At 49.5% G+C, this 25,493-nt stretch overlaps 1 protein-coding gene across 21 annotated transcripts in view; it reads right to left on the reverse strand.

The window, feature by feature from the left end:
- Positions 1-25,493, reverse strand: part of LOC139747298 (uncharacterized) — a 221,744-nt gene that overhangs the window by 83,904 nt on the left and 112,347 nt on the right. For 3 of the 21 annotated variants that reach the window (XM_071659420.1, XM_071659431.1, XM_071659418.1), the window contains exons 1-2: positions 23,837-23,962; positions 23,525-23,557 (exon numbers count right to left, since the gene is read on the reverse strand). The exons of 11 other annotated variants lie outside the window; for them this stretch is intronic. In XM_071659420.1, the coding sequence (XP_071515521.1) occupies positions 23,525-23,557; positions 23,837-23,947 (144 nt within the window). In that variant the 5' untranslated portion in view covers positions 23,948-23,962. Of the gene's footprint in view, positions 1-23,524; positions 23,558-23,836; positions 24,011-25,493 lie in introns of those variants that run through there. 7 more of the 21 variants (XR_011712368.1, XR_011712369.1, XM_071659421.1 and 4 more) reach the window with 7 other exon arrangements.

Genomic DNA, 25,493 nt, shown 5'->3' on the forward strand with positions numbered 1-25,493 from the left:
ACAGCTACACGGACACTGTTATACTGCTCTCTCAATATTGCTGTGTACCCCAGTGTCCTCCATCCACACGGCTTCAACTTTCCTATACGATCATGGATGAAGGTACACACACACACAAACACACACACACACACACACATATATATATATATATATATATATATATATATATATATATATATATATATATATATATATATATATATTCCTATGAGTCCACGGGGAAAATATCTTGATCACGCGCAAAACTGTGATCCTTTCCAATATATATATATATATATATATATATATATATATATATATATATATATATATATATATATACTGGTTACATATACTGGTATTCTAAAACACTATTTCAACGTAAAAGACAATTCGTCTCCACTCTCTCAAGGTCCCTTGGCTTATAAAAACTCGATGACGTCTTTGATAATCAAATAGAAGTTGGAGCCTGGAGAAGAAAGCGGAAGGGAGTATCATATGGACAAAACAATAAAGTGTTTTTCTTTTCATCCCAACTTTCTCAAAGGTATACATACAGCAGCTCATCGTAAACAACCGTTATTCTAACAGATTCAGTGGTGATGTCTTGGAGAGAGAGAGAGAGAGAGAGAGAGAGAGAGAGAGAGAGAGAGAGAGAGAGAGAGAGAGAGAGAGAGAGAGACTATCATTTGCAACCACCGTTCGTGAGTAACATTCGTGTCCAACAGATGTTGTCTTTACACGGAAAACGAATATGACGGCGACGAATCCACGAACACAACCTTTTCATTCCTGGTAACCTCACCAGACTGACTCATTCACGAGGTAATCACACACACACACACACACACACACACACACACACGAGACTTGGAAACGAGACATCTCGCTGCCCTTGTAGAGGAAGGACCTTTGTGAAAACTTAAAAGAAGAAAAAATAATAATCTTGAAATACATGATAAAACCTGGACTTGGCCGGTACATGAATGACGCCGTCCCAGCAGAAATAATTCAGTGGAGAAGCTGGAAGCTGGCAGCGGCGGCGGCGGTGCTGGTGTTGGCGGCGGTGAAGGCGGTGGCGGCGGCGGTGGTGGTGGCGGTGGCGGTGGTGGTGACGGCGGTGAAGGCGGTGGCGGCGGCGGTGGCGACGGAGGCGGAGGTGGTGGTGGCGGCGGCGGCGGTGGTGAAGACGGAGGCGGAGGTGGTGGTGGTAGTGGCGGCGGCGGCGGCGGCGGCGGTGGTGAAGACGGAGGCGGTAGTGAAGACGGAGGCGGTAGTGGTGGTGGTAGTCATTGGTTCCGGCGTTAATTTTTCACCAGCACCACTACCAACCCCCCTGGCCACACTCCAGCGTTACCACTGCCAACCCCGGACATAGAACGCCCACCATAACTCTCCTTCCACATTCTGCAATGAGGGTTGGGAGGGTTGGGGCCGGGTCCCATTCACACGGACGTACGGAACTGACCGAAGTGTTCTTCCTACACTTTGGTCATCTCTCAAATCATATTTCTTTTTCAACCCCTTAAACAAATGACGCAAAACTGACGAAAAATCAGCTACGCTAGACGTGCGTACATACTAACAACAACAATAACAACAACTACAACAACAACGACGATAATAATAATAATAATGATAAATAATCATAATAATAATAATAATAATAATAATAATAATAATGATGATAATAATAATAATAACAAATACAGGCAAAGGCTGATGATAACTCAGAGAGAGAGACCAGCAACAAGGACAGGTTATCAGACACAGTGTTTAAAACAAATACAAAAGATCTTTCACGAGACACAGTAATGGTCGGCGTCTTGTTAGCCGATGGTCGCCAAGGCGGCTGGGTTCGTAACGGCTGTACTGCCAGAGTGCGACTCGAGGACACAGGGAGGGAGGGGTTGAGGTGGGGTGGGGGGAATCTCTGGCGGTGATATCAGCAGAAATCAAAAGATGGCGCCAGTTGAAAATGATGAAGCAGATTTTACCTTCTTTTTTTTTTTTTTCTTTTCTGAACCGTCGGCTGAGGTCCAGTGATGGACGGAGAAAGTCGAGGGCAAATGTGTGGTAAATAATAATAATAATAATAATAATAATAATAATAATGTTATTATCTATTTATCTATTCTCATACATATTCGCCACTTCCCGCGTTAGCGAGGTAGCGTTATAAACATAGGACTGAGCCTAAGAGGGAAAATCCTCACTTGGCCCCCTTCTCTGTTTATAATAATAATAATAATAATAATAATAATAATAATAATAATAATAATAATAATAATCAATATTATTATTATCATTATTATTATTATCATTATTATTATTATTATTATTATTATTATTATTATTATTATATGACCCTAGGACGCCATTCACGCCCTTATCTAGAGACTCCAGCAGCCTTAAGGCTGAAGGACAATGACGGACTTCTTTGAAGTAAGTTCTTTGTGGAGAATTGTGCTGACCTGTGAGAGGACGATGGTACACCCTCGCCAATGGCGACCCCTCTCTTTACCCGCGGTGTAACTTAAAGCAAGCGAAGTCCGTATATATATATATATATATATATATATATATATATATATATATATATATATATATATATATATATATATATATATGTGTGTGTGTGTGTGTGTGTGTGTGTGTGTGTGTGGTTGGGCCATTCTTCGCCTGTTTCCTTGCGCTATCTCGCTGACGCGGGAAACAGCGATTAAGTGTAATAACAACATATATATAATGCAAACTATTCAGAGGGTAGTTTCCAATGTACCCGGGACTGCGAAGCAAATTGTACCCCGCGCTGTCCACTGCCGGCAGAGCTTGGACAATATTCCTGGACTCAATAAACCCATTGTACTTTGGCTCTCACGACAGAATCACAATAACACAGACAGGTGTCATTTCTAACCTAATATCCCCTCTTAACGTCAACACCCACCACTCTCTCCCGTAAGAGGGGCGTGGCGGGTGTCGATAGATAAATGGTGGGTGTAAATAGATAACCAATACTTTAACAGGATCACAGCGTCAATGATAAAAACACAGGAGAAAAAGTTAGGAGACAGTAACCCTTATCACCTGCATGGAGACTTGCTGTGGCAAACATACATATTTTCTTATTACCTATAACTGTTTCTCAGGTGTGTGTGTACCAATCACATCAGACTCTCTATTGAACGAGAAATCAGGTGAACATCTGTGTACTGCAAGTGTTTTGTGCAGCAAATGTACACGTGTACTTCTCCCACCCAGCCTCTGTACAGACGACTGGGTTTGTCTTGTGAGAATCAATGTTTGTTTGGCTGGCGAGTGTTCACGAACAATGTACTTTATGTCATAACAGGAAGAAATGAGAGATAACATAGTGACCCAGGGGTGGTCAAAGGTACGAGAGGGAAAGGAAAAGTAATGGGAAGGCAAGGGAAGAGGGAGAGGAAAAAAAAAATAAAGGACAGGAATAAGAAGGGAGATGGAAGAGGGACGAACAAAGGGACGACAAAGACAACAGGAAGGAGCAAGGTAACAACGGAGGACATGGGTGAGCAGATGATGAAAGGTAGGGGGAGAGAAGAGGACGACGACGAGGAGATAAGGAGGAGGGAGAAGGGGAAGAGGTGGGGAATTAGACACGGAAGGAGGGAGGAGAAGGACCCGAGGGAATCCTCCAGGTAAACCCTGAGAGGATTACACGTTGATAACAACATCAGTGTAGACGTGTGTGTGTGTGTGTGTATGAGCGCATGTCGAGGTATGGAAGTCTGTATCAGAGTATACATGTCGAGGTTTGGGCGTCCATAATGATGCGCACGTGTGGAAGCACACCCGTTCATGGGTTTATAGGTGAACCGAAGAGTCTGGCTGAGAACCAATGTACCAATATGTACACTAGAGTGTATATGTGTGTGTGTGTGTGTGTGTGTGTGTGTGTGGAAGTATATCTATGTCAACGGGGGTGGGTACGCTGGAGAGCGGACACATGACCCCGAGTGTCACTGTTTACGCCCCTAACACTTGGAGGCCGGGACGGTGCGCAGGTGTGACGTCGGTAGTGGCCGTGCGCGTGCAACAAACAGCCAGTTATCACCATGACCTCAGGGTCAAGGAGTACAACGGGCCGGCCAGGAGGAAGGGCTGAAGGCAAGGGGGAGTGGGGAGCCCCGCACCCACCCGCCAAGTTGCTAACCTAGCAGGCCAACACTCCACCCCCTCCTCCGTAACCTACCACAAAAACCAAAAGAGTGAGGGAAAAAAAACAACACTCAGTCCAATATGGAGCTTAGTTACAGAAACTGGTTGGGAGTGTGGCTGTGGCGTTCCTGTGCTGACGGAACTACGGTATCATCAGCAACACGAGCACCAGCACCCATCCCTGCCGCCCTCTCTGCCACGCTGATAACAGGACCACCATCTGTCCTTACGCCCCTCTAGCCCTAAGTACACGCCCCCTGCCCGATAGAGCGGTTGCCACCAGCGACGTTCTTCGCCAGCGATCACTTAAGGTTTACATGCACAATTTCAAAGCATCGCATGCCACTTATAGGAGTTTATAGACGACAAATACTCCACGACATTAGTTAAATACCCTTCAGATTCGTGCATCACGACACGAAGATAAAATTCTTAAAAAAAAAGAAGAGAAAACAAGGTCCAAGATGTGTACGACAACGCGGACCCCACCCTCCGAGACCGGCCAACTACCAACCCTGCCAGTCAGCAACACCACCACCAACACACACACACACTCTCCCAGCCACCACCACCACCACCACCACTTTCATCTGCAGGTCCGCTGCAGGGCACACTTACTGTATCCTGCCAAGGAGTAAATATAGCGCCCCGCAGCTACAGGCAGCACTACAGCTATGTACAACACGCGTGCAGGAATGTGAACCTCCCGCCTCAAACGCACATCGCTACGACGCCCTGAGCGCTGCCGCTGGTGAAGCACCCGAGTTGTGACTAACACATCTGATACCCTCTAGCCACACACACACACTCACACTTCCAGATGCATTTCCGCTGTTGCAGATCTATCGTGGGAGCAGCGTCGGCCCCTGCAGGACATCATGAAGAAACGAGAGGACTGAGAGAGAGAGAGAGAGAGAGAGAGAGAGAGAGAGAGAGAGAGAGAGAGAGAGAGAGAGAGAGAGAGAGAGAGAACTGGTCAGCTAACGTCGGGCGGGCGGCAGGATCCCTCCCTGCCGGTTCAGCTGAGTGGCTCCGACAAAGAGGGCGTTTTTAGAGGGATGATTACGGGGTTTGGGACAGAGGTTGGGCCTGCCAGACCCAGCTCAGGGTTACCTGGGCCTCCAACCTCTCTCTCCCTCTCTCTCTCTCTCTCTCTCTCTCTCTCTCTCTCTCTCTCTCTCTCTCTCTCTCTCTTTGTCTCCCAGGGAAGCTCGGAGGCACCCTGCAACCCCGGAGATGATGGAATGTTACACAGCGTTAATGGACTTTCACAACACTGTCTGGGACTGCTTTTACACAGCCGCTAGGACTACTCAGAGCTCTGTTAGGGACGCTCAGAGCTGTGATAGGAGGACTGCCCAGAGCGCTGCTGGGACTGCTTACAGCCCTGCTGGGACGACTCTCAGCACGGTTGGGACTGCTTACAACTCTGCTGGGATTGTCTATACATGCCTACTGGGACCAGGTGCTGGGATTTTCACAGCTCCAATGGAATGCGTTACAGCGCTAGGGGGGTATAGCTGACAGCCTAGGACTGCTCTGCTGAACTAAGCAGACGGCAATGTGAGTTCACTTAACACATGGCATGGTTTATTAAGCACATGATATGGTTTATTATAAGCACATGATGTGGTATATTCACCACATGGCATGCTTTATTAAGCACATGATGTGGTATATTCACCACATGGCATGGTTTATTATGCAAATGATGTGGTATATTCACCACATGGCATGGTTCATTCTACACAGGGCATGGTTCATTCCACATATGGCATGGTTCATTCTACACAGGGCATGGTTCATTCTACATATGGCATGGTTCATTCTACACATGGGATGGTTCATTCTACACATTAGCATGGTATACTCATGAAGAAGATGGCAATAATCTCTCAACGGTTTGCCTACGCTACTCGCTCACCCAAGCGATGGCCAACGCTCACCCAAATGTTGGGAACGCTTACCTAACTGATGGCACCGCTTGCCCAACTGTTGAGAAACGCTTACCCAACTGCTGGGCACGCTTATCCTACTGATGGCCACGCTTACCCAACTGCTGGGAACAAACCTTACAACTGCTGGGAATGGCTTGGTCACGCCACAGCTTACAGACACACACACACACACACACACACACACACTACGAGGCCAACGCCAGCGACATACAATCCTCAAACACTTTATAGTTGTAGAGGACTCCATCAAAAGACGTAAAATGCTGATGTGACATCATCAAGTGGATGTGGTGAGGCAACCCACCACGCCCTCTGGGGACTACAGAGTATTTTGATGCCCTACATAGCCACGGCGTGACACCCCCCCCCCCCCCTCTTTACCCTTCTCACCAAATGTAAAGCAGTTTAGGATGCAGACCAGGAAACCACACCCTGACGAGGCGAAACCCAAACGCACTCTAAAGTGACGTAGTTAGGATGAATACTCCTTTAAACAGATGTAACGTGAACTCTATAGACTATTAAATGGCCAGTGGACTTAAGAGGGTGGTGATTGGGTGGGGGATAGATATAGAGTCTGTCTATATACCATGATCTATCAAACTATTCACTCAATTACCTATCCAATGATCTTTGTGTTTTATTCAATACCAATTACTTGGAGGCTGTCCAAGGTATCACCCCGAAGTCTTAATTATAGCGTAGTATCTCGAGACACCATTACGTATGTACGGTTTCCATTCCGTAAGTGAGAATCATAATAATACTGGGTTATTACTGCCATACCACTGCCTCCCTCACTACCGTACCATGATCCCGTGTCTATCTCTCACTACAACGCCATGACCCACTCACTCTCCCTCCCTAACTACCTTATCCTTACCCACTCTCCCTTACTTCCACAGCCAGACGGTATAATAACCATGCCCAACATTAACACCATCATAATCAACTACCCTCACAACACCATCAACACTCAACACCCATAATACCATGACTCATCCTCCCAACACGACCAAGGCCCCATACCTCACCTCACCTAACGTATACCTTAAGTCGTCTCTGAGGAGGAACTGTCTTTCACTTCCTCAGCTGGGTCTGGGACCAACCTGCAAACCTCACACTGTTCGAGGCCGCGGTCCGCAGGCCTCGGTAACCCAGTCCACACAACTCATGTTTGTGTAGGGGTTCATGAATTCCTCCAGTGAGTTTAAGGCACCTCTGGACATCCCCCAGATCTGGAAGAGCTACCCATGTGCAGCCTCACATACCATCCCGTCTGTGCTCGTGCCCCGGGCGACTTTCAGTCGTTCCCAGTGGTTCAGATTTTCCACCCAGGGGCCATGAGGGCTGCCAGGATCCGCGAACGCTTTTCGGGCGACACAGTTCCACACAATGACCTCCCCCCTCCCGACCACATCCACATCACGATCCCAGCCCCGAGTACCACCACGACCTACCGTCGCACACCACCACCACCACCACCACACCCTTCACCAACCACTCTTCCACATCACTGCCACACCCCCATCACAGCCGCACAAAAACCCCGTCCCCTCTACCCACACCACTAAAACGCACCCCTCACACCCCGTGACCAGGGTTCGGATCCCGCGTCCCCACCCACGCCAACAGCTGGATGGCTTCTTGCCTGGTCTTCATTATCGACTTAATGGCTTTATTTCAGGGGTGCGGGCTCTGCCCCAATGATTTAAAAGCTCAGAACCATCGCCTGCAATCTCTTATAAACTGGGAGGCGGCTTGCTGGGGAGGCAGCAGTCGCACCGGGTAGGTAGCCCATGTCTGACCAGAGACACGATTAATAATAATAATAATAATAATAATAATAATAATAATAATAATAATAATAATAATAATAATAATAATAATAATAATAATAATAATAATAATAATAATAATAATAACAATACCCTGCAGTCAAAGGGTAGAAACACAGCGAGGTAGCTCGCGTGCGAAGTCAGTGTTGTGTGTGCGAGAGGAAGGCACGTTTCACGAACCTGGTAATAAAGGGAGTTTTTGTACATAATCAATCCCTCTGGGGGCCTTGTCCACCGTCACTCACCGACTGGCTACCCCTGGGGGCACTTCCCCTGAGTAACAATGATCACCCCCACAGTCTGGAGGAAGCTGCCACACTGCACCCACCCACCCTCCTCAAGGTCTTCACTTGAGCAATGCATGTTCAACATGGCCAAGTGGTCATGTAACAAGATGTTTCCTTCTTGTTTTTTTTGAACTGGTTTCCCTACATGAGGTTGGCGAAACAGTATCCAAGGGCTGAGGGCGGCATCACTGACTCCCAAGCTCAGTACCGTGAAGAACACGTCCCCCTCGTCAGTATAATGTTCAGGAACCACCCATTACAGCAGGTAGTCTGGTAGTTCACGGTAATATCATGATGTTCCTTCTATACCTAACTTGTACGTGCAGCTAAGTGCCTCCCTCCTCCTCACATGAGCAAGACCCTACGTGACCCAAGACAATTAATTCACATGAATATAATTACCCACATTAACCTAATCGTCCGTGGATGTAGAGCAGCGTCTGGCCAATTGGCTCAGCTTTAATTCTTTGCCACATCCAGAGCCCTGTGTACATAATACAGCCCCGGGCCAACCCTAGAGGGCCTAGGCACGCTCACCCTAGAGACCTATCCACACACACACAGACACACACGCACACACACACTCCTCACAATATACTGTGGAGGGGGGTGTCCCTTTTTTCTACCGAGAATACATTTTGAAATCTGAATATTTGAACCGCAGCGGTGGCAAACACCCCTCAGACGAACGCTGGTCAGGAGGGACCACCAAGCAGTTCTTGAAGAGAAAAGAAGCTTGAAGTGCTCCCCCCCTTTTTTTTTTCTCTCTAATCACGAACACCAAGGGCCTTGTCCGGTACGTGCCACGTACGTCCTCCTTATAACGATCAGGAGTTCTGGTTCACAGACAGGGCTTTTCAAACATGTACACAGGGTAGTACATGAACGGAACGAACTCCCGAAAGAGAGGCCACTGCCGCAAACACCCTTACAAGCTGTTAAACACTGGTTAAGTAAAACACAAAGACTAATAACAGCCGGGTGTGCACGGGAGTCGCCCCTGGTACAAGCCAGCAAACCTAGCCGTATTTTTTTTGTTTCTCTCTCTGTCCTGCAATCGTGAGACGCACAATACCCGACATCGTGGAAGATATTCTCGGAAACACAGGAGACAAAAGAGGACGGTTTTCTGTTCCCCGAAATATGAGTTCAACCTGTTACGGTGTCCAGGGCTCAGCGGACACCTGTCCTCGCCAGACGTGGGGGCACAACCTCAGGATTACACACGGTACGTGTATGTTGAGCCACTCATTACACGCTAGGCCCGGTACTCCCGTCACGCCCCCACGGTCTCAAGGTAATCGTCCCATGTATACCAGCTTATATCAGCACTTGAGGAGGGGAGGATGAGATGGGGAAGGGTGAAGAGTGGAGAGGAGGGAAGGGGAAAGGCGAAGAAGGGAAAGGGAGAGATGGGGAGAAAAAACTACTCGCCCCTGAGCCTTGCGAGTAAGGTACTCCCCTCAAGAGAGACACCCGCTCAGCATGACGCAAGTACATAGATAATAATGGATGGCACCAGCAATACGCATCCAACGATAGCAGTCACACACTTCACTACTCCTACCTACGCCATATATCTTTCACATCCGCAGTGGCCTTTGGTTCCTATAATCTACATTTTCAGACCAACTCCCCCCTTTCCCCCACCCTCTTTTTAGAGAGGAGGAGGAGGAAAAGGGAGAGTGGATGGAGGAAGAGGGACGAAGCGGGACTTCGTATGGGAGGAAGCGTTGGGATAGAGGGGAAAGATGATGGTGGTATGGTGAGGGGAGAGGGAGGAAGATTGTGCGTGACAGAATGTGGGAGGGAGGAGATAAGATGAGAGGAAGGGAGGGAGGGAGTGTGGGAGGGGAAGGTTGTGGAAGGGGGTGTTACCTCTTATCTCAGGGTAGTGTTATCCCTCTAGCCTCCCCTCCCTCACCCAACCCATCGTCCTTATCTGTTATCTACCAGTATCGACCAACGTTATCACCGCACACACTCACCAGCCTCCAGGTGTCACGACCTTATTCTCACTACCTTCCCTCACTGTCAGGTCCTTCTGTCATTACCACTGTCCAGAGACAGGTCCTTCTGTCATCACCACCACTGTCCAGTAACAGGTCCTTCTGTCATCACCACTGTCCAGTGACAGGTCCCTCAGTTATTACACTCCTTTCAGAATACATATCCGCTTTCGTGCCCCTCCCTTTCTTACCTATGTTCAGTATCGGGTCTCTTCCGCAACAACCTTGTTCAGTGGTCAACCTCCTCCCGTTCATTGAAGCGCTCCAGCACCTGAACCGAACCTTCACTCCCTTGTGTTCACATTCAGACCCCCCTCCTCTTAGGTTAGGTTTCAGACCCCATCTCTCAAATTCCTTAAGTCCAGTTTCGGACCCCCTTCCCTCACGTTAGGTTTCCGATACCTCCTCCCTCTGTAAATTTCCAGATCCTCCACTCAAGTCAAGTTTCGAACACCTCCTCTTACGTCAAACTTTACAACTCCCTTTTCCCTTATCATTTCAGACCTCCAACCCCCCTCCTTTTACAAGTTTCAAGTCCCGTCTTCTTACGTCAAGTTTCAGAGCCCCCCTTCCTTTTTAACGTTCAGTTTCTGGCCGCCTCCCCCTTTCTCACAATTCACCATCACTTCAAACTCTCTCTCTCTCTCTCTCTCTCTCTCTCTCAGCTACCTTGGTCGTCCATATCTCTGTTATCCATTCTAATCTAACCTTCTCTTTGTTCACCCGAGTCACACGGCTCCCCTGGTCACCCGCCCATACACGGTCTAGTGTCGCCAACGTACCTCCCTCCCCCACTTTATCAACTCTACTGGTGCCATTTTTCCCCAGTTCCCCTTCTTATTCTTATTCAATTTATTGCATCTATATCCTCCTTTGTTCACGTCCTCCACCTCTGGTTGGTTCCGTCCCAAGCTAACCTTCCAATCCTGGGCCAAGCCTTGTGTTCTGTGTTCAGTCGTACATTCCCTGAACACTGTACCTTGATCCTCCTCCCCTGGGCCAAGCCTTGTGATCTGTGTACAGTCGTACATTCCCTGAACACTGTACCTTGATCCTCCTCCCCTGGGCCAAGCCTTGTGTTCTGTGTTCCCACTCCCTCAGCTGCCAGACCTTCACGTTCTCAGTTCATCAAACTCCCTGAACACTGAACTGTCTTTTTTTTTTATGTTCTGATGCTCTTCACTCCTAGTTCAGTGGCAGTCTCCTCCTCCTCCAACCTCTTTGTTCACTGTTCCACCCCAGCGTTCTTGCTCACGGGAACAATCTCATTGGTGTGTGTTAAGCACCTTAACCCTCCCCTCCCTCCACCCACCTACCTAAACCCACCTCCCATCCCCAAAGCCTACCCTCCCTCCCCCGTCAACCATCGTTTCTATTCCAATGTTCTGTTCTAAATATCCCCCAACCCCCCCTTTTCTTCTTCTTTGTTCTGTGTTCATTTCTCTCTCTCTCTCTCTCTCTCTCTCTCTCTCTCTCTCTCTCTCTCTCTCTCTCTCTCTCTCTCTCTCTCTCTCCTGCTCTGTTCTGAACAGCTTTATCATCGTTCACTGTTAGCCCCGCCCTTTCGTGTTCTAGATCCCATCTTCTTTGTTCATTACTCGCCCATCTTTCTCTGTTTAATGCTTTCAGGAGGCTCGTTTTCTTTTTATGGCTAGGTGCAGAATCGCCCATTTTCAACGTTCACTCTTACCACCACTTCCTTTGTTCACTACAACTCTCCATTTTCTTTTTATGCCACCAAAACTTCGTTATTTTTGCCCATAAAACAAATTACACGAAAAAAAAAGGTGGAAAATCAAATACTATAAAACCGTTTTCATTCGTCGCAACCACTACACCATTTTCTTTGTCCACTACCTCAATACCATTTTCTTTGTCCATGGCCACAGCACCGTTTTCTTTGTTCACCACCACAAACCGTTTTCTCCGTCTAGTTTCCGCACCCTCCTCCTCCTCCTCCTCCTCATCCAACTTTACGACCAGCCATTCGTAAATAACATCCGTCTCCACTATATTCAACACTTCCTCTCTCGTGTCGCAAATTGTTTCTTCTTCTTCTTCTTCTTCTTATTTCTCTTATCGGAGTCTTTCCTCTTCCTGTATTTACCGACATCCGACAATCTCTTCTGATTCGGCCGTCAATTCTCTGAATAATTCTGGTTCCAACTCTCCCAGCTGCCGCCGTTCCTCCCCCGTGACGTTTTCTTTCGCTCCGTCCGATCCCGTTCCGTTATCCCGCGCACTTGAACACGGCGCGACGGTACGACTCGCGGGGTAATACAATGTGGCCTATCACGGGGTCGTACCGCCGTGCTCAAGGGGGGTGTTTAATTTTAAACCAGCTTCCCTCCCCTCCGTCCGTCCGTCCCTCCCTCCCCTTTGCGAGCGCCCCCCAACCCATCCCTCCTCCTCCCTCCCTCCACTCTCTCACCCTGTGCTTACTTCTCCCTCCTCGTCCATGTCTCTCATTATACCAGCCCTCTCCCCTGATCTCTCCCTCACTCCCTCCCTCTCTCTTTCTTTCTTTCAACACGTTTGCTTCGCTCTCCCCGGATATATATCTCTTTCATTACAGCAGCTCTCTCTCTCTCTCTCTCTTTCTTTCTTTCAACACGTTTGCTTCGCTCTCCCCGGCTATATATCTCTTTCATTACAGCAGCTCTCTCTCTCTCTCTCTCTCTCTCTCTCTCTCTCTCTCTCTCTCTCTCTCTCTCTCTCTCTTTCTTTCAACACGTTTGCTTCGCTCTCCCCGGCTATATATCTCTTTCATTACAGCAGCTCTCTCTCTCTCTCTCTCTCTCTCTCTCTCTCTCTCTCTCTCTCTCTCTCAAAACATGCCCCACCAATCTTGCGGCAACACTCACTTCTGGACGGCTCCCTCCCATCGACCATCCACTCTCACAAGTTCCCCCTAACTTCCTAAATCCTCACATCCCCCCACCCCCGACATCCCCCTTCTTTCTCCCCCACGCCTCCTCTCACCCACCACGCCCTCAAACCCCACCCAACCCCCCCCTCTCGAGGCCTCTCACCAACACCAATCAGGGCCCACACTTCCACTCCCCCCCGCACGCCCTCTACTTACTCTCTCTCTCTCTCTCTCTCTCTCTCTCTCTCTCTCTCTCTCTCTCTCTCTCTCTCTGCCCAATGTCAGACGGCTGGCTCTCATCCTTACTGCCTGCTCTCCCCAGGATGGGTGTGCACATGGTGTCTGGATATATTTCTCTCCCACACACACACACACACACATACACACACACACACACGATCCATCACTCACTCTCGTCCAATCCCACCGCCTCTGGTCCAGTCAGTCAGTCAGTCAGTCCTTCCCTGTATATACCCGAGCCTTTTAACTCAGTCATACACATGTATTATTATATTTTTTTTTTCTTTTAACTGCGGTGCTCTCATTCCTGGAGCCCTCCCGGGTGCGTAGGGTTTCTGACAACCGATACACTGTAATGTTAGCAGTGGGGAGGGTGGCACATGTGCGGCTGCAGTACACACACACACACACACACACACACACACAGCATACAAAAAAGTTTAAAATACTGCATGACACTAGAGTTCAAGAGATGGGGCCCCAAGAGTGTAGAACTCCCTCCCAAGTAGCGTACAAATAGATAATCATATATATATATATATATATATATATATATATATATATATATATATATATATATATCCCTGGGGATAGGGGAGAAAGAATACTTCCCACGTATTCCCTGCGTGTCGTAGAAGGCGACTAAAAGGGGAGGGAGCGGGTGGCTGGAAATCCTCCCCTCTCGTTTTTTTTTTAATTTTCCAAAAGAAGGAACAGAGAAGGGGGCCAGGTGAGGATTTTCCCTCTAAGGCCCAGTCCTCTGTTCTTAACGCTACCTCGCAAACGCGGGAAATGGCGAATCGTATGAAAAAAAAAAAAAAAAAAAAATATACATATATATATATATATATATATATATATATATATATATATATATATATATATATATATATATATATATATATAAATATAATACAAGGAAGCGTCTATAACACAGAGCACAGAAACTATCGGAAATTGTGGGTAGGGGAGGAAGACGAGGAGGTGTTTGTGTGTGTGTGGGGGTTTGGGGAAGCAAGAGCAGTTACTGGGGGCTGATGAGCAGACCTAAGAGCAGGAGGAGTACTGAAGTGTGGGAGGAACCTGAGGGCGCGCGCTCAAACAGATGTAAACAGTACAATCGGGGAAGCTGGAGAAGGAGTCATCTACAGTTAGAAACAAAAGGAAATCTAGAAGGGAGGGGGGGATTTTACGGTCCCGGATGATGGGGGGAAAAAAAAGGGGGTTAGAAAAGCGCAGAGCACACACGGGATCGGCGACTGCTGACGGTCATGACCCAGGAGATCACACACAGAGACAAGCAACGAGGCTGACGAATCAACGGGGGAGGGACCGAGTCTTTTTTTAAGCGTGGGTGACCGCCAGAATCAGAGAGGTGAGTATATACCATAAGGTTGAGAGACGTATTGCATTATCATTGAAACGAAGGAATCATACACCAGGGAATAGGAGGGAGGAGAGAGAGAGAGAGAGAGAGAGAGAGAGAGAGAGAGAGAGAGAGAGAGAGAGAGAGAGAGAGAGAGAAATGCTCATTACAATATCACTGGGGGCTACATCGCTGCCAGACGCAATTCTTCTGTGATAAAAAGATAGACGAAGAAGAATTGGTGGTTATCATCAACAAGTAGAGGGAAGGACCAGTTGTGTGGTTAGGTTCACCTCAGAGTCATCTGGCAATTGTCAGGAGGTATTTAGGAAATGTATGAAAAAAAAAAAAACAGAAGAAAACAAATACACACAGAGTGGGACTCAATTGGGAGTGGGGTGTGTGTTAGTCATGAAACGTGATAAACCACAGCAGAAGAAAAATACCCAGGGCAAAAAATGGGAGACACCAAACGAGCCAATAGGAACACTTCCTCCAGCACGAAGGAGGAAATGTTGGAGGATGGTAATGTTGGGGGATGGTAATGTTGGAGGATGGTAATGTTAGAGGATGGTAATGTTGGAGGATGGTAATGTTAGAGGATGGTAATGTTAGAGGATGGTAATGTTGGAGGATGGTAATGTTGGAGGATGGTAATGTTGGAGGATGGTAATGTTAGAGGATGGTAATGTTGGAGGATGGTAATGTTGGGGGATGGCAATGGTGGAGGATGGTAATGTTGGAAGATGGTAATGTTGGGGGATGGTAATGTTGGAGGATGGTAATGTTGGGGGATGGCAATGGTGGAGGATGGTAATGTTGGAGGATGGTACTGTTGGAGAACGGTAATGTTGGAGGATGGTAACGCTGGACTAAGAGTAATTAATGTATGCAAATACAGATGGATTAGCAGTCAATGGCTACGAGCTCGAATACAAGACCTTAAGTTTTTACGGGGAAACACACCCGATACTATTGTTGGAACTGTGGGGAACAAAGCTTACTGAGAAGGGATCAGAATCTCATCTGGTCTGCCCAGAGAGGCGTACGATAAGCATGGAGGACTACTGACCCTCCTAGTGAAGAGTTATTAGCCTTATAGCTTTTCGTCGAAGTGGAATATGGCGCAGTCACACACTATACGTGATGGGGACGAGCGGCTCCACGTGGGGAAAGCAATGCCCAAGTGGCGATGGTTCTATACAACCCTCCACCATGAGAGACTTTTTTACCCAGGCAAAAGGGAAATTGAGAACAATGACGGTGAAGGACCAATGTGCATGAAGCAGTACCACTCTTCACTAACTTCTCGAGGGATTGCCAGAGTCCTGGCAATAGAGGCCTGGAGCAGTAAAGACTGGAGTAATCAGGAGTAAAGACTGGAGTAATCAGGAGTAAAGACTGGAGTAATCAGGAGTAAAGACTGGAGTAATCAGTAGTAAAGACTGGAGTAATCAGGAGTAAAGACTGGAGTAATCAGTAGTAAAGACTGGAGTAATCAGGAGAAGTAAAGACTGGAGTAATCAGTAGTAAAGACTGGAGTAATCAGATTACAGACTGGAGTAATCAGGAGTAGTAAAGACTGGAGTCTCGAGGTGACACGTGGAAAGCTAAGTCAATTTTATAGGATATACCAACGCAGTCTACGAAGACAAGGAGGATCCCCAATCATTACTAAATATTGAGTATATCATGTACGACAAAAACAACTGGGGGGGGGGGAAAAACAAGTGATCACCATGACAGGTTTCTATAACTGGTTATGTAGGAAACTGAAGAAGAAAAAAAGAGTGTAAAGACAAAGAGATGAGACAAGGGTTAAAGAGAGGAGATATAAACAAAGGGAAACCAAAGAAAACCTAACAATTTCAATGCTATCAACGGAAACTTGTCGTTCACTTGTTGAGAATCAGGTCACTGTGAAATCTAGAGAGAGAGAGAGAGAGAGAGAGAGAGAGAGAGAGAGAGAGAGAGAGAGAGAGAGAGAGAGTAGGAACAAAGGTACCTCTCGTGGCAGATACAGAGAAATTTGAAAAGAAAACACGATCACTTCTACAAAATATGTCAAAAAAAAAAGGGAATTTCGTTAAATGTGCTTTGAAGAAGACACAGGCGGCACTCCAGACAACTAGCATATGTAAAGTATAAGAGAAAAGGAATAAGTACATGAAAATAAGAAAGGAGGGACAAAAAAATATACAAGACTTCGTGAAAAGAATGAAAAGAATGTAGTGAACAATGCACGAGGAAATGCAAAGCCTCTCCATCAACTCATCGAAGTTAAATTGTCAGTCAAAGTGCAGCTCAATCAGGCTAAAAGTCTCGGAGGGAAGAGTGATGGAGGACGAAGCCAGGATACGTGACAAAAAAAAAAAATGAATGACAAGTTTAAATAGCGTTTTCACAGTGGAAGAACACGACACCTGTGTGATGGACTGGGGGAGGAGGAGGTCTTAGAAACCACTGAGGTTATCTAGAAAAGACATAACAGAGCACGAACAGGTTTGAACCCATACAAAGCTCATGGTCCTGGAATTTCACATGTACCGAAGATCTGTTCACGTCAACCACCACAACACTGTTCAAAGATGATCGCTGGAGGAAGGTAAGCTGACAGTGGAACATAAATAAGGCGTACGTCCACACTTATCTATAAGAATAAAAAAAAAAAACCTGGAGGAGGCGTAAAAGCACAGGCCAGTGTCCCTGACGAGGGTGGTCTGTATGGTACTCGAAAAGGTAATCAGAAAGCCGATGGCCAGCTGCCTGCAGAGGAGTAATTACTTAAGAGAGAAAGACACCACTGTTTTCGGGAAAGGATGTCATGTATAGCGAACCTTTTAGATTTCTATGAGAGAGTGAGCTCTGTCTTTTAGACAATGGAGGCGGCTGGGTGGACTGGCTTCTGAAACCGACTTGCCCGAAAGAATTCGACCCTGTACCACTTGGGGAGATGATCAACAAACTGGATCACTAGGGGCACGAATACGAGGGGAGACTCCCTCGATGGACAGATGATTAACTTTGTGGAAGGGGAACAAGAGACGCATGTCAGAGGAGCCTTCTCGAACTGGGTTTTAAGTTTATCAGTGAAGTGCAGCAGGGTCCTGCTCTGGGTCCGTCATTCTTTCTATGTGAATGACCCCAAAAGAAGTTACGGACTCACTTTCGCTCATGACACGAAGGACATGAGGGAAAGAAGAAGAAGAAGAAGAAGAAGAAGAAGAAGAAGAAGAAGAAGAAGAAGAAGAAGGGATTACATCAACATATATGGGGACCTACGCTTCTCTGATACTTAGTCGGTAAAATTCAACCCGATTGTACTGTAATGTAGAGGGGACTGAGAGAAAGACTGTCCTCAATATGCATATCACAAGGAAACACGCTGTAGGCGTCTGGGTGTGGGAACAACATTCATGTAAATGGATAAGGAAATATTCGGTAACATGTTCACATAATACATTACGCCAAAAGTAGACTTGCGTTCCTCGGGATCTATTAGTGGACTAGAGAAAGAGCAAAACAATGAGAAGGTCCAGAGGAGGGCGACAGAGACAGTAGCAGAATTAAGAGATGGTGGCCCACAACAGTAAGATTCCCTCCTCGCACAGTATAAATAGGCAGTTACATAGACAAACACACCCACCCTCCCACTCACACACACACACACACACACGGGCATACAAACTAGAGTACAATAGTATGTAGTCATGATACCTTACGGATGTTCAAGACACACGAGTGAGGAGTGAGTGAGGTTGTAAAAGTGTAAGAGTGTGTCAGGAGTTCCTCCCTCGGGGTGTCCACGCCAGCACTGGCGTGTGAGGGACGTGAGTGGCGTTCCGTGCTGTGGGAAGCAGCGAGGGGACAAGCCATCAGCCAGAGTGAGGTAAGAGTTACAGCAGTAGCGGGGTTTATAGTGTGACAGGGCAGTGGCAGGGGTTATGGTGTGGCAGGGCAGTAGCAGGGGTTATAGTGTGGCAGGGCAGTGGCAGGGGTTATAGTGTGGCAGGGCAGTAGCAGGGGTTATAGTGTGGCAGGGCAGCAGCAGGGGTTATAGTGTGGCAGGGCAGAAGCAGGGGCACAGTAGGGACCAGGAGATGTGGTGGAGGCCTGGGTGTGGCAGGGGGGAAGCAGGGGCTAACCGGCCTGGCAGGGGCCATGAAAACGGCCTCACAGGTAGTTAAGTCCGGACTGTTACATGGAAGGACCCTCCTCCTCCGCCGCTGGTATGGGTCGTGAGGACCAGAAGCTGGAGTGGTCAAAGGATCGCGGTACAATGATCAAAGTGGAGGAGGAGGAGGAGGAGGAGGAGGGCGGCGGCTGCTAGGTCTAAAGGATCGCTGTAGGCGGGAGGTAAGGTGGCGGTGGTAGGGGTGGTGGGCGGCGGCTAAAGACTAAGGGAGAGGAGTATGGCTCGAGGGAGGTATTGCAAGGGAAGGTAGGGGGAGGAGGGAGAAGGGAGGGGAGCAGCTAGCTTCAAGGAGAGAGAGAGAGAGAGAGAGAGAGAGAGAGAGAGAGAGAGAGAGAGAGAGAGAGAGAGAGAGAGAGAGAGAGAGAGTACGGGTGGGTGTTGGGGAGGTGGGGTAGGTAGTGGACGGCAGGTGTCAAGATGGAGCGAGGTCACGGACAGCAATTAACAACACGAGGCTGGAGAGGGAGGGTGTGGGATCCCCCAGCAGTGGTATGGACTAGGAGACGTGGTAGGGCGGGCTCAGGAGGGGTATGGTAGGGTAGGGTAAGGGTAGGGTAGGGTAGGGTAGGGTAGGGTAGGGTAAGGTAGGGTAGGGTAGGGTAGGGTAGGGTAGGGTAGGGTAAGGTAGGGTAGGGTAGGGTAGGGTAGGGTAGGGTGGTAGGCTCAGAGGACAACAAGTGGGGATCAAGGGGCAGATGGGGGAGGAGGAGGAGGAGGTGGGAGGGATCAAAGGGGTAACCAGGATAAAGGGGTAGCGCGGAGGACCTAAAGGTAGTATGGGGGGAGGAGGACACTAGTCATAAAGCAAGAGGGATCAAGGGGGTACAACGAATTAGGGGGTAACATGGATCAAGGGGGTACTAAGGGTCCGGGGGGGTAACATGGATCAAGGGGGTACTAAGGGTCAGGGGGAGAGCAGTGAACATGGGACAGTAACTACCTGGGAGGAAGGTGGGGGGGTTGGGGGTAGTTGGAGGGAGTAGGGGATGAGGTAGTAGATGGGGTAGTAGGTGGGGTAGTAGTAGATGGCCTGGGAGGTACCAGCAGAGTCCTGGAGGGGGGGGGGGGTGGAGTAAGTGGCCAGGAGGGGAGATAAGAGTCCTGGGGCCAGATATGAGGGTGGGGGGGGCGGGGGAGGGGGTAACAGAAGGCAGGGAAGTTGTTCAAGAGAGCAGAGGGGTAACATGACAGGGGGGGGTAGCTGGAGCCTTTTGGGGGTAGGCGAAAAAAAATAGGGGTGGGGGGTGGGTGGGAGGGGGGGTAACGACAGAGAACATGGAGGCACATGGGGGTAAGGGAAGAGAGGGGGGGGAGGGGAGGAGAGGAGAGCAAGGGGTGGGGGGGTGGGGGGTAACAGAGGACGGGAAGCAGGGGGGGTAAAAAGAACGGAGGGGGGGGGGAAAGCGGGAGTAAAGTAACGGAGGAAAGGGGGAGAGGGGTGTGGTGTGGTGTGGGGGGGGGAGTAACAAAGACAGGGGGCAGAGAGCAGGGGCCGGGGTGTTAACAGAGACCACGGGGAAGGGGGGGGGGGGGCAGCAGGGACCGGGGGGGTTGGGGGTCAGGAGGGGGTGGTGTTAACAGAGACCACGGGGGGTTGTGGGGGGTACACAGCAGGAACCGGTAGTGAGGGGAGGGGTGTGTGTGTGTGTATGTGTGTGTGTGTGTGTGTTACATGGTACAAGACCATAACGTTACCACACTGAGCGGGGTGACACTCCGCGTGACTCGTGTACCACATGATGACATTACTCCACGACAGGTCACTGTCACCACACACACCCCACCACCCAGCACCTACCCACGTACACACGCTCCCTTCAGCCCCTCCCCCTCTTTTTTTTTTTTACCCTCCCTGTATCTCCCTTCTATCGTGTCTCTCTCACTCTCCCTCATCAGAGACCTCCACTCCCTGGAGTCTCCAGGGTGTGTGTGTACGTGTACGTGCACGGCGGCCCAGGGAAGGTTCAGGGAGTGGAACTCCACATTTTGCCCGCGTAGCCCAGGGGGTGTGTGTGTACGTGCACGGCCCAGGGAAGGTTCAGGGAGTGGAACTCCACATTTTGCCCGCGTAGCCCAGGGTGTGTGTGTACGTGCACGGCGGCCCAGGGAAGGTTCAGGGAGTGGAACTCCACATTTTGCCCGCGTAGCCCAGGGTGTGTGTACGTGTACGTGCACGGCGGCCCAGGGAAGGTTCAGGGAGTGGAACTCCACATTTTGCCCGCGTAGCCCACGAGATCTCCCCCGCCAGTGACACCGTCCACCCTACACCCGCTTTGCCATGGGGAGGGGTCGCTCCTCCCACGTCGACCTCGCCCTTACACACCCCGTCCCAAGGGAGGAAATGCTTTATCTAACCCCCACTGAGCCGGGAGGGAGGGTGGAAGGCAGAGGGTTGGGAGGGAGTTAGCGGCAGGGGGGAAAGGAGGAGGAGGAGGAGGAGGAAGGGAGGGCAGAAGACAGGAGGGAGGGAGGGAGGGATAGCAGGGGACAGGAGGGAGGAAGGGAGGGCAGGGGACAGGAGGGAGGGAGGGAGGGATAGCAGGGGACAGGAGGGAGGGAGGGAGGGCAGGGGACAGGAGGGAGGAAGGGAGGGCAGGGGACAGGAGGGAGGGAGGGCAGGGGACAGGAGGGAGGGAGGGGGAACACCTGTGCTAATAAACCAGTTGCCAAAGGCCACAACATAAAGTATTTTAGCCCTGACACTCAAGTGCTCTCGAGGGGGACACCCTAGCCCAAGGCACCGCCACTAGTAGTCCTTTGGTCTCCACGTAACTGTGGAGCACAAGCCTGAGTGAGCCGCCCCGGGGCCACGGGCCTGTAGGGCTTAGGGTGCTGAGGGCTGGGTAAGGTGCACCTCCGTCAGACAATACTACGACCTGACGGAGGGAGGGAAGCGGGCGACCCAGGAAGACAAAAGTAAGGAAATATCTACATAAACACACACACACACACACACACACACACACACACACACACACACACACACACACACGCCGACGACCTCCCTAGCCAGTCATCCTCGAACCGCGCGGGTCTGACTTCGTAGTCCTAGGGCGGGGGAAGAGAGAGAGAGAGAGAGAGAGAGAGAGAGAGAGAGAGAGAGAGAGAGAGAGAGAGAGAGAGAGAGAGAGAGAGAGAGAGAGAGCTGGCAGCTGTGATGGAAGGCCATAGAGTGGGGAGGGCAGCGGCTACAGGATGCGAAGACGACACGGCGAGACAAGAACTGACAGAGGACGACAGACACAAGGGAGACATGACAAGGTCTGGGGGGAGGCAAGTGGACAGGGTGTGGGGAGGAGAGAGACGGCTGGGGAGGATAGCCGCTGGAGGAGAAAAGAGAGGACGGGGTTCTCTGGGGTGGAGGTAGGAGAGGACACTGGTTGGAGGGAAAGGATCGTGTGAGGGTCGTCCAGGGGACGGACGGGTTGGAGAGGACACAAGCTGACGTAAAAAGGAAATAACAGGTGTGGGATATTGGGGGAGGGGACGTTGGGTGAGGGTGCGTGCGAGGGAGGACAGAAGTTGGTGGGAGTGGAGAGGGTTGGGGAGAGGCGGAGTGATGAGGTGAGGAGGGGAAGTGAAGAGGTGGTGAGGGTGAAGGCTGAGGCGAGGAATACTGGCAAACTGGGGAAACAAGCTGACAGCCAAGGCCAGGGCTGACCAGGGCCAACCTGGTCTGGGGACGTGAGAAGACGCCACGGCAAGGGTCATGGAAGGGGGGAGGGGAGGGGACGGTATGAAGGGGGAGTACGATCATGGGTAGGTGGGTGGGTGGCGGGGAGGGAGGTGGCTGCTAGGGGGACGTGGCCTGAGGGAGGGGTAAGGAAGGGGTCGGTGGGGAGGCACTCAGGCTGACTAAGGTGAGTATGATCGATCCCTCACAGCCGCCGTCAACAGCCTGCCTTACAATAAACACAGCGTCGCACGGGTACGAAAGAAACACGCACACCTTCCCTGCACCTACATATATGCATGTGGTCTCTGGCGGTCTCGCATAATCCAACCAGTGTCGCCCGTGGCGTTACCGCCAGTACCACTTCTTTTCAAGACGACGACGGTCGTGCTCGAGGGTCGTACCGTCGTGCTCAAGAGGTGAAACACCCATTTTTTTCTTTTTTTTTTCACTTTCGCTTGGCGGCGGCCTGTGTTGTGAAGGTGCAGACGGCGGCGTTGACAGTCTGTGCCAAACATTACCGTCTCTTGACACTTCAATTCATCCATTCAATTACATCTGAGCCTCCAAGACAAAGACAGGAACTTATTAACACAACCACCTACTAATACTAATGACACACACGTCTGGATAACAAACTACGTCCCTTACAATTCTTCCTTTCACTCTCTAGATATGACTTTCACTTGTCGCTGTTAGACAGCTTGACACGGAGCCAATCTTGCGGCTAATACTTCAAATAATATTTTCTTTCTCTCTCAAGAGTTAAAAGCTAAACCGCCACGCTTCATTAGCCAAAAGCTGTCCTGCGAATATAAACAGCCATTCTCGATTTTTCAATTTTCTCGTGTCTCAATAAAAGACTGTAACGTTTATATGTATTAAATGAAGTGGACTCTTTCTTTACCTGCCCGCTTCCCGAAGTTGAGTGGCCGCTTACCTGAGGAAGAAAGAAGAAAAGGATTAATTTTGTTATAAAGTCAAACCCTTCTATTTACAAACCCTTGACCACAACGATACGAACTTTGATCTCGATCGGTCTGACCTTTGACCGTGAAAGTACGACCCATGGGCATGACGGCCTGGCCCTTCTGACCTGATTCTCAAAGGGGTCGAGGCAGAGACCAAGACTATCATGGGTTCGTTCCGTCGTGCTCAAGGATCGTTACCGCTGTGCTTCAGGGATCAAAAAAGGCAAATGGCAAACTTGGGGACCTACAGCGAAAGAACACTCCCGAGGATGGTGGTGACTGTGTAGGTGAGGAGGCCAGCCAGCCAGCCAGCCAGCCAGCCGGCCAGCCACGTGTGCCCCGCCGCTACCTGTAAACATGAGCCACCTACGGAGCGAGGGAGGCAGGGAGGGAGCGCGTCACTGGTAAAGTGAGGTTCGTCATCAGCGTGCGGCACACACGGAGTCCAGACCCAGCAGAGTCGTGATGCAGGCGGCCTTGCTGCCTCACGCCTCCCCCGTACTCCCACTACCGGCTTAGGCCCACCCAACCACCCACCTCTGGCCTACTGCCCGACCACCAACGTAAAGCCACTTCACCCACCACCACCACCTAACTACCTCCTAGGGCTCGATTTCGCCAGCTACCAGAACTCAGCCCTCACAGTACACCTGACCATTTAGTACCAAGAGACAGCACATAAACCACTACTAACTATTACCATACGTCCTCCCACTCACTCGCCATCACCCTCACTACACAATGCACTAAACAATGTCAACCACACGACACACGAATGACCACATCAACCACACGAATTATCCTTAAACTAACCACACCACTCAGCAGCACATCAACCACACACGCACACACAAACACCCACACTAAACACTACAAATCAACATAACCCTTCCTCCCCCCAATACACAGAACAGCCCACGACCCCCTCACCTCGTGCCACAACACATGCTGCACATTCCCAACACAGAGTCCTGTTAGAATCTGTTCACCTGCATGCTGGCTATCCCCATCCCTAATATCTGTGTTATGGATCCATAGGGCTCGTGTACAAATAAAGACATTATCCAACTAACTGGTGTCAGAGAGAACTCCAAACATGTACTGATGTCACAAGGCCTTCGGAACATTGTGGTGACGTCACAATCCACCCACTCCACACCTTGCCAACACCTCGCATCATCGGTTCAGACAGCCACGCGACGACGGTCTGAGGCTCTTCGATTAGCTGGAGGCAGATGTTAGTTCACACTCACCCTCATCACATACACCCACACACCGCCACCAGTCACACCATGAGCACATCCTAGCAGGTCACACCTCTGATACCAATTTATATATATATATATATATATATATATATATATATATATATATATATATATATATATATATATATATATATATATAAACCAAACCCCAACATCCACATCCACACTAGTGGCACTTAACATAACGTTAACCAACATCCACACTCCACCATCACGGAAATCCACACCATTAACTCCAACACCCACAACATCACCTACAGATTCTACACCAACACTCAGCACCTACACCACCATCCATCCACAAGCCAACATCGCTGCTATCTACACCCCCACCAACACCATCTACACCCATCCCCACACCGTCTACACCACCACCTATCATTCACCTGTCATGTACCACAAAACACTGCCACAAATAAAAGCACCACGAGTCTTTTGACGGCGATCATAACAGGCTGAAAAAGCGCTGTGGGGGGAGGGGTGGTGGGGTGACAGCACCATCCGCGCTGGTGTGTCATGACACTGTGACATGGACCGTCACGGTCTGACATCGACACCCACGCTGGTGTGTCATGACACTGGCACACACACACACACACACACACACACACACACACACACACCGGTGATGGTGGGA

Source organism: Panulirus ornatus, chromosome 68 (genome assembly GCF_036320965.1).
Source record: "Panulirus ornatus isolate Po-2019 chromosome 68, ASM3632096v1, whole genome shotgun sequence".
NCBI lineage: Eukaryota > Metazoa > Arthropoda > Malacostraca > Decapoda > Palinuridae > Panulirus > Panulirus ornatus.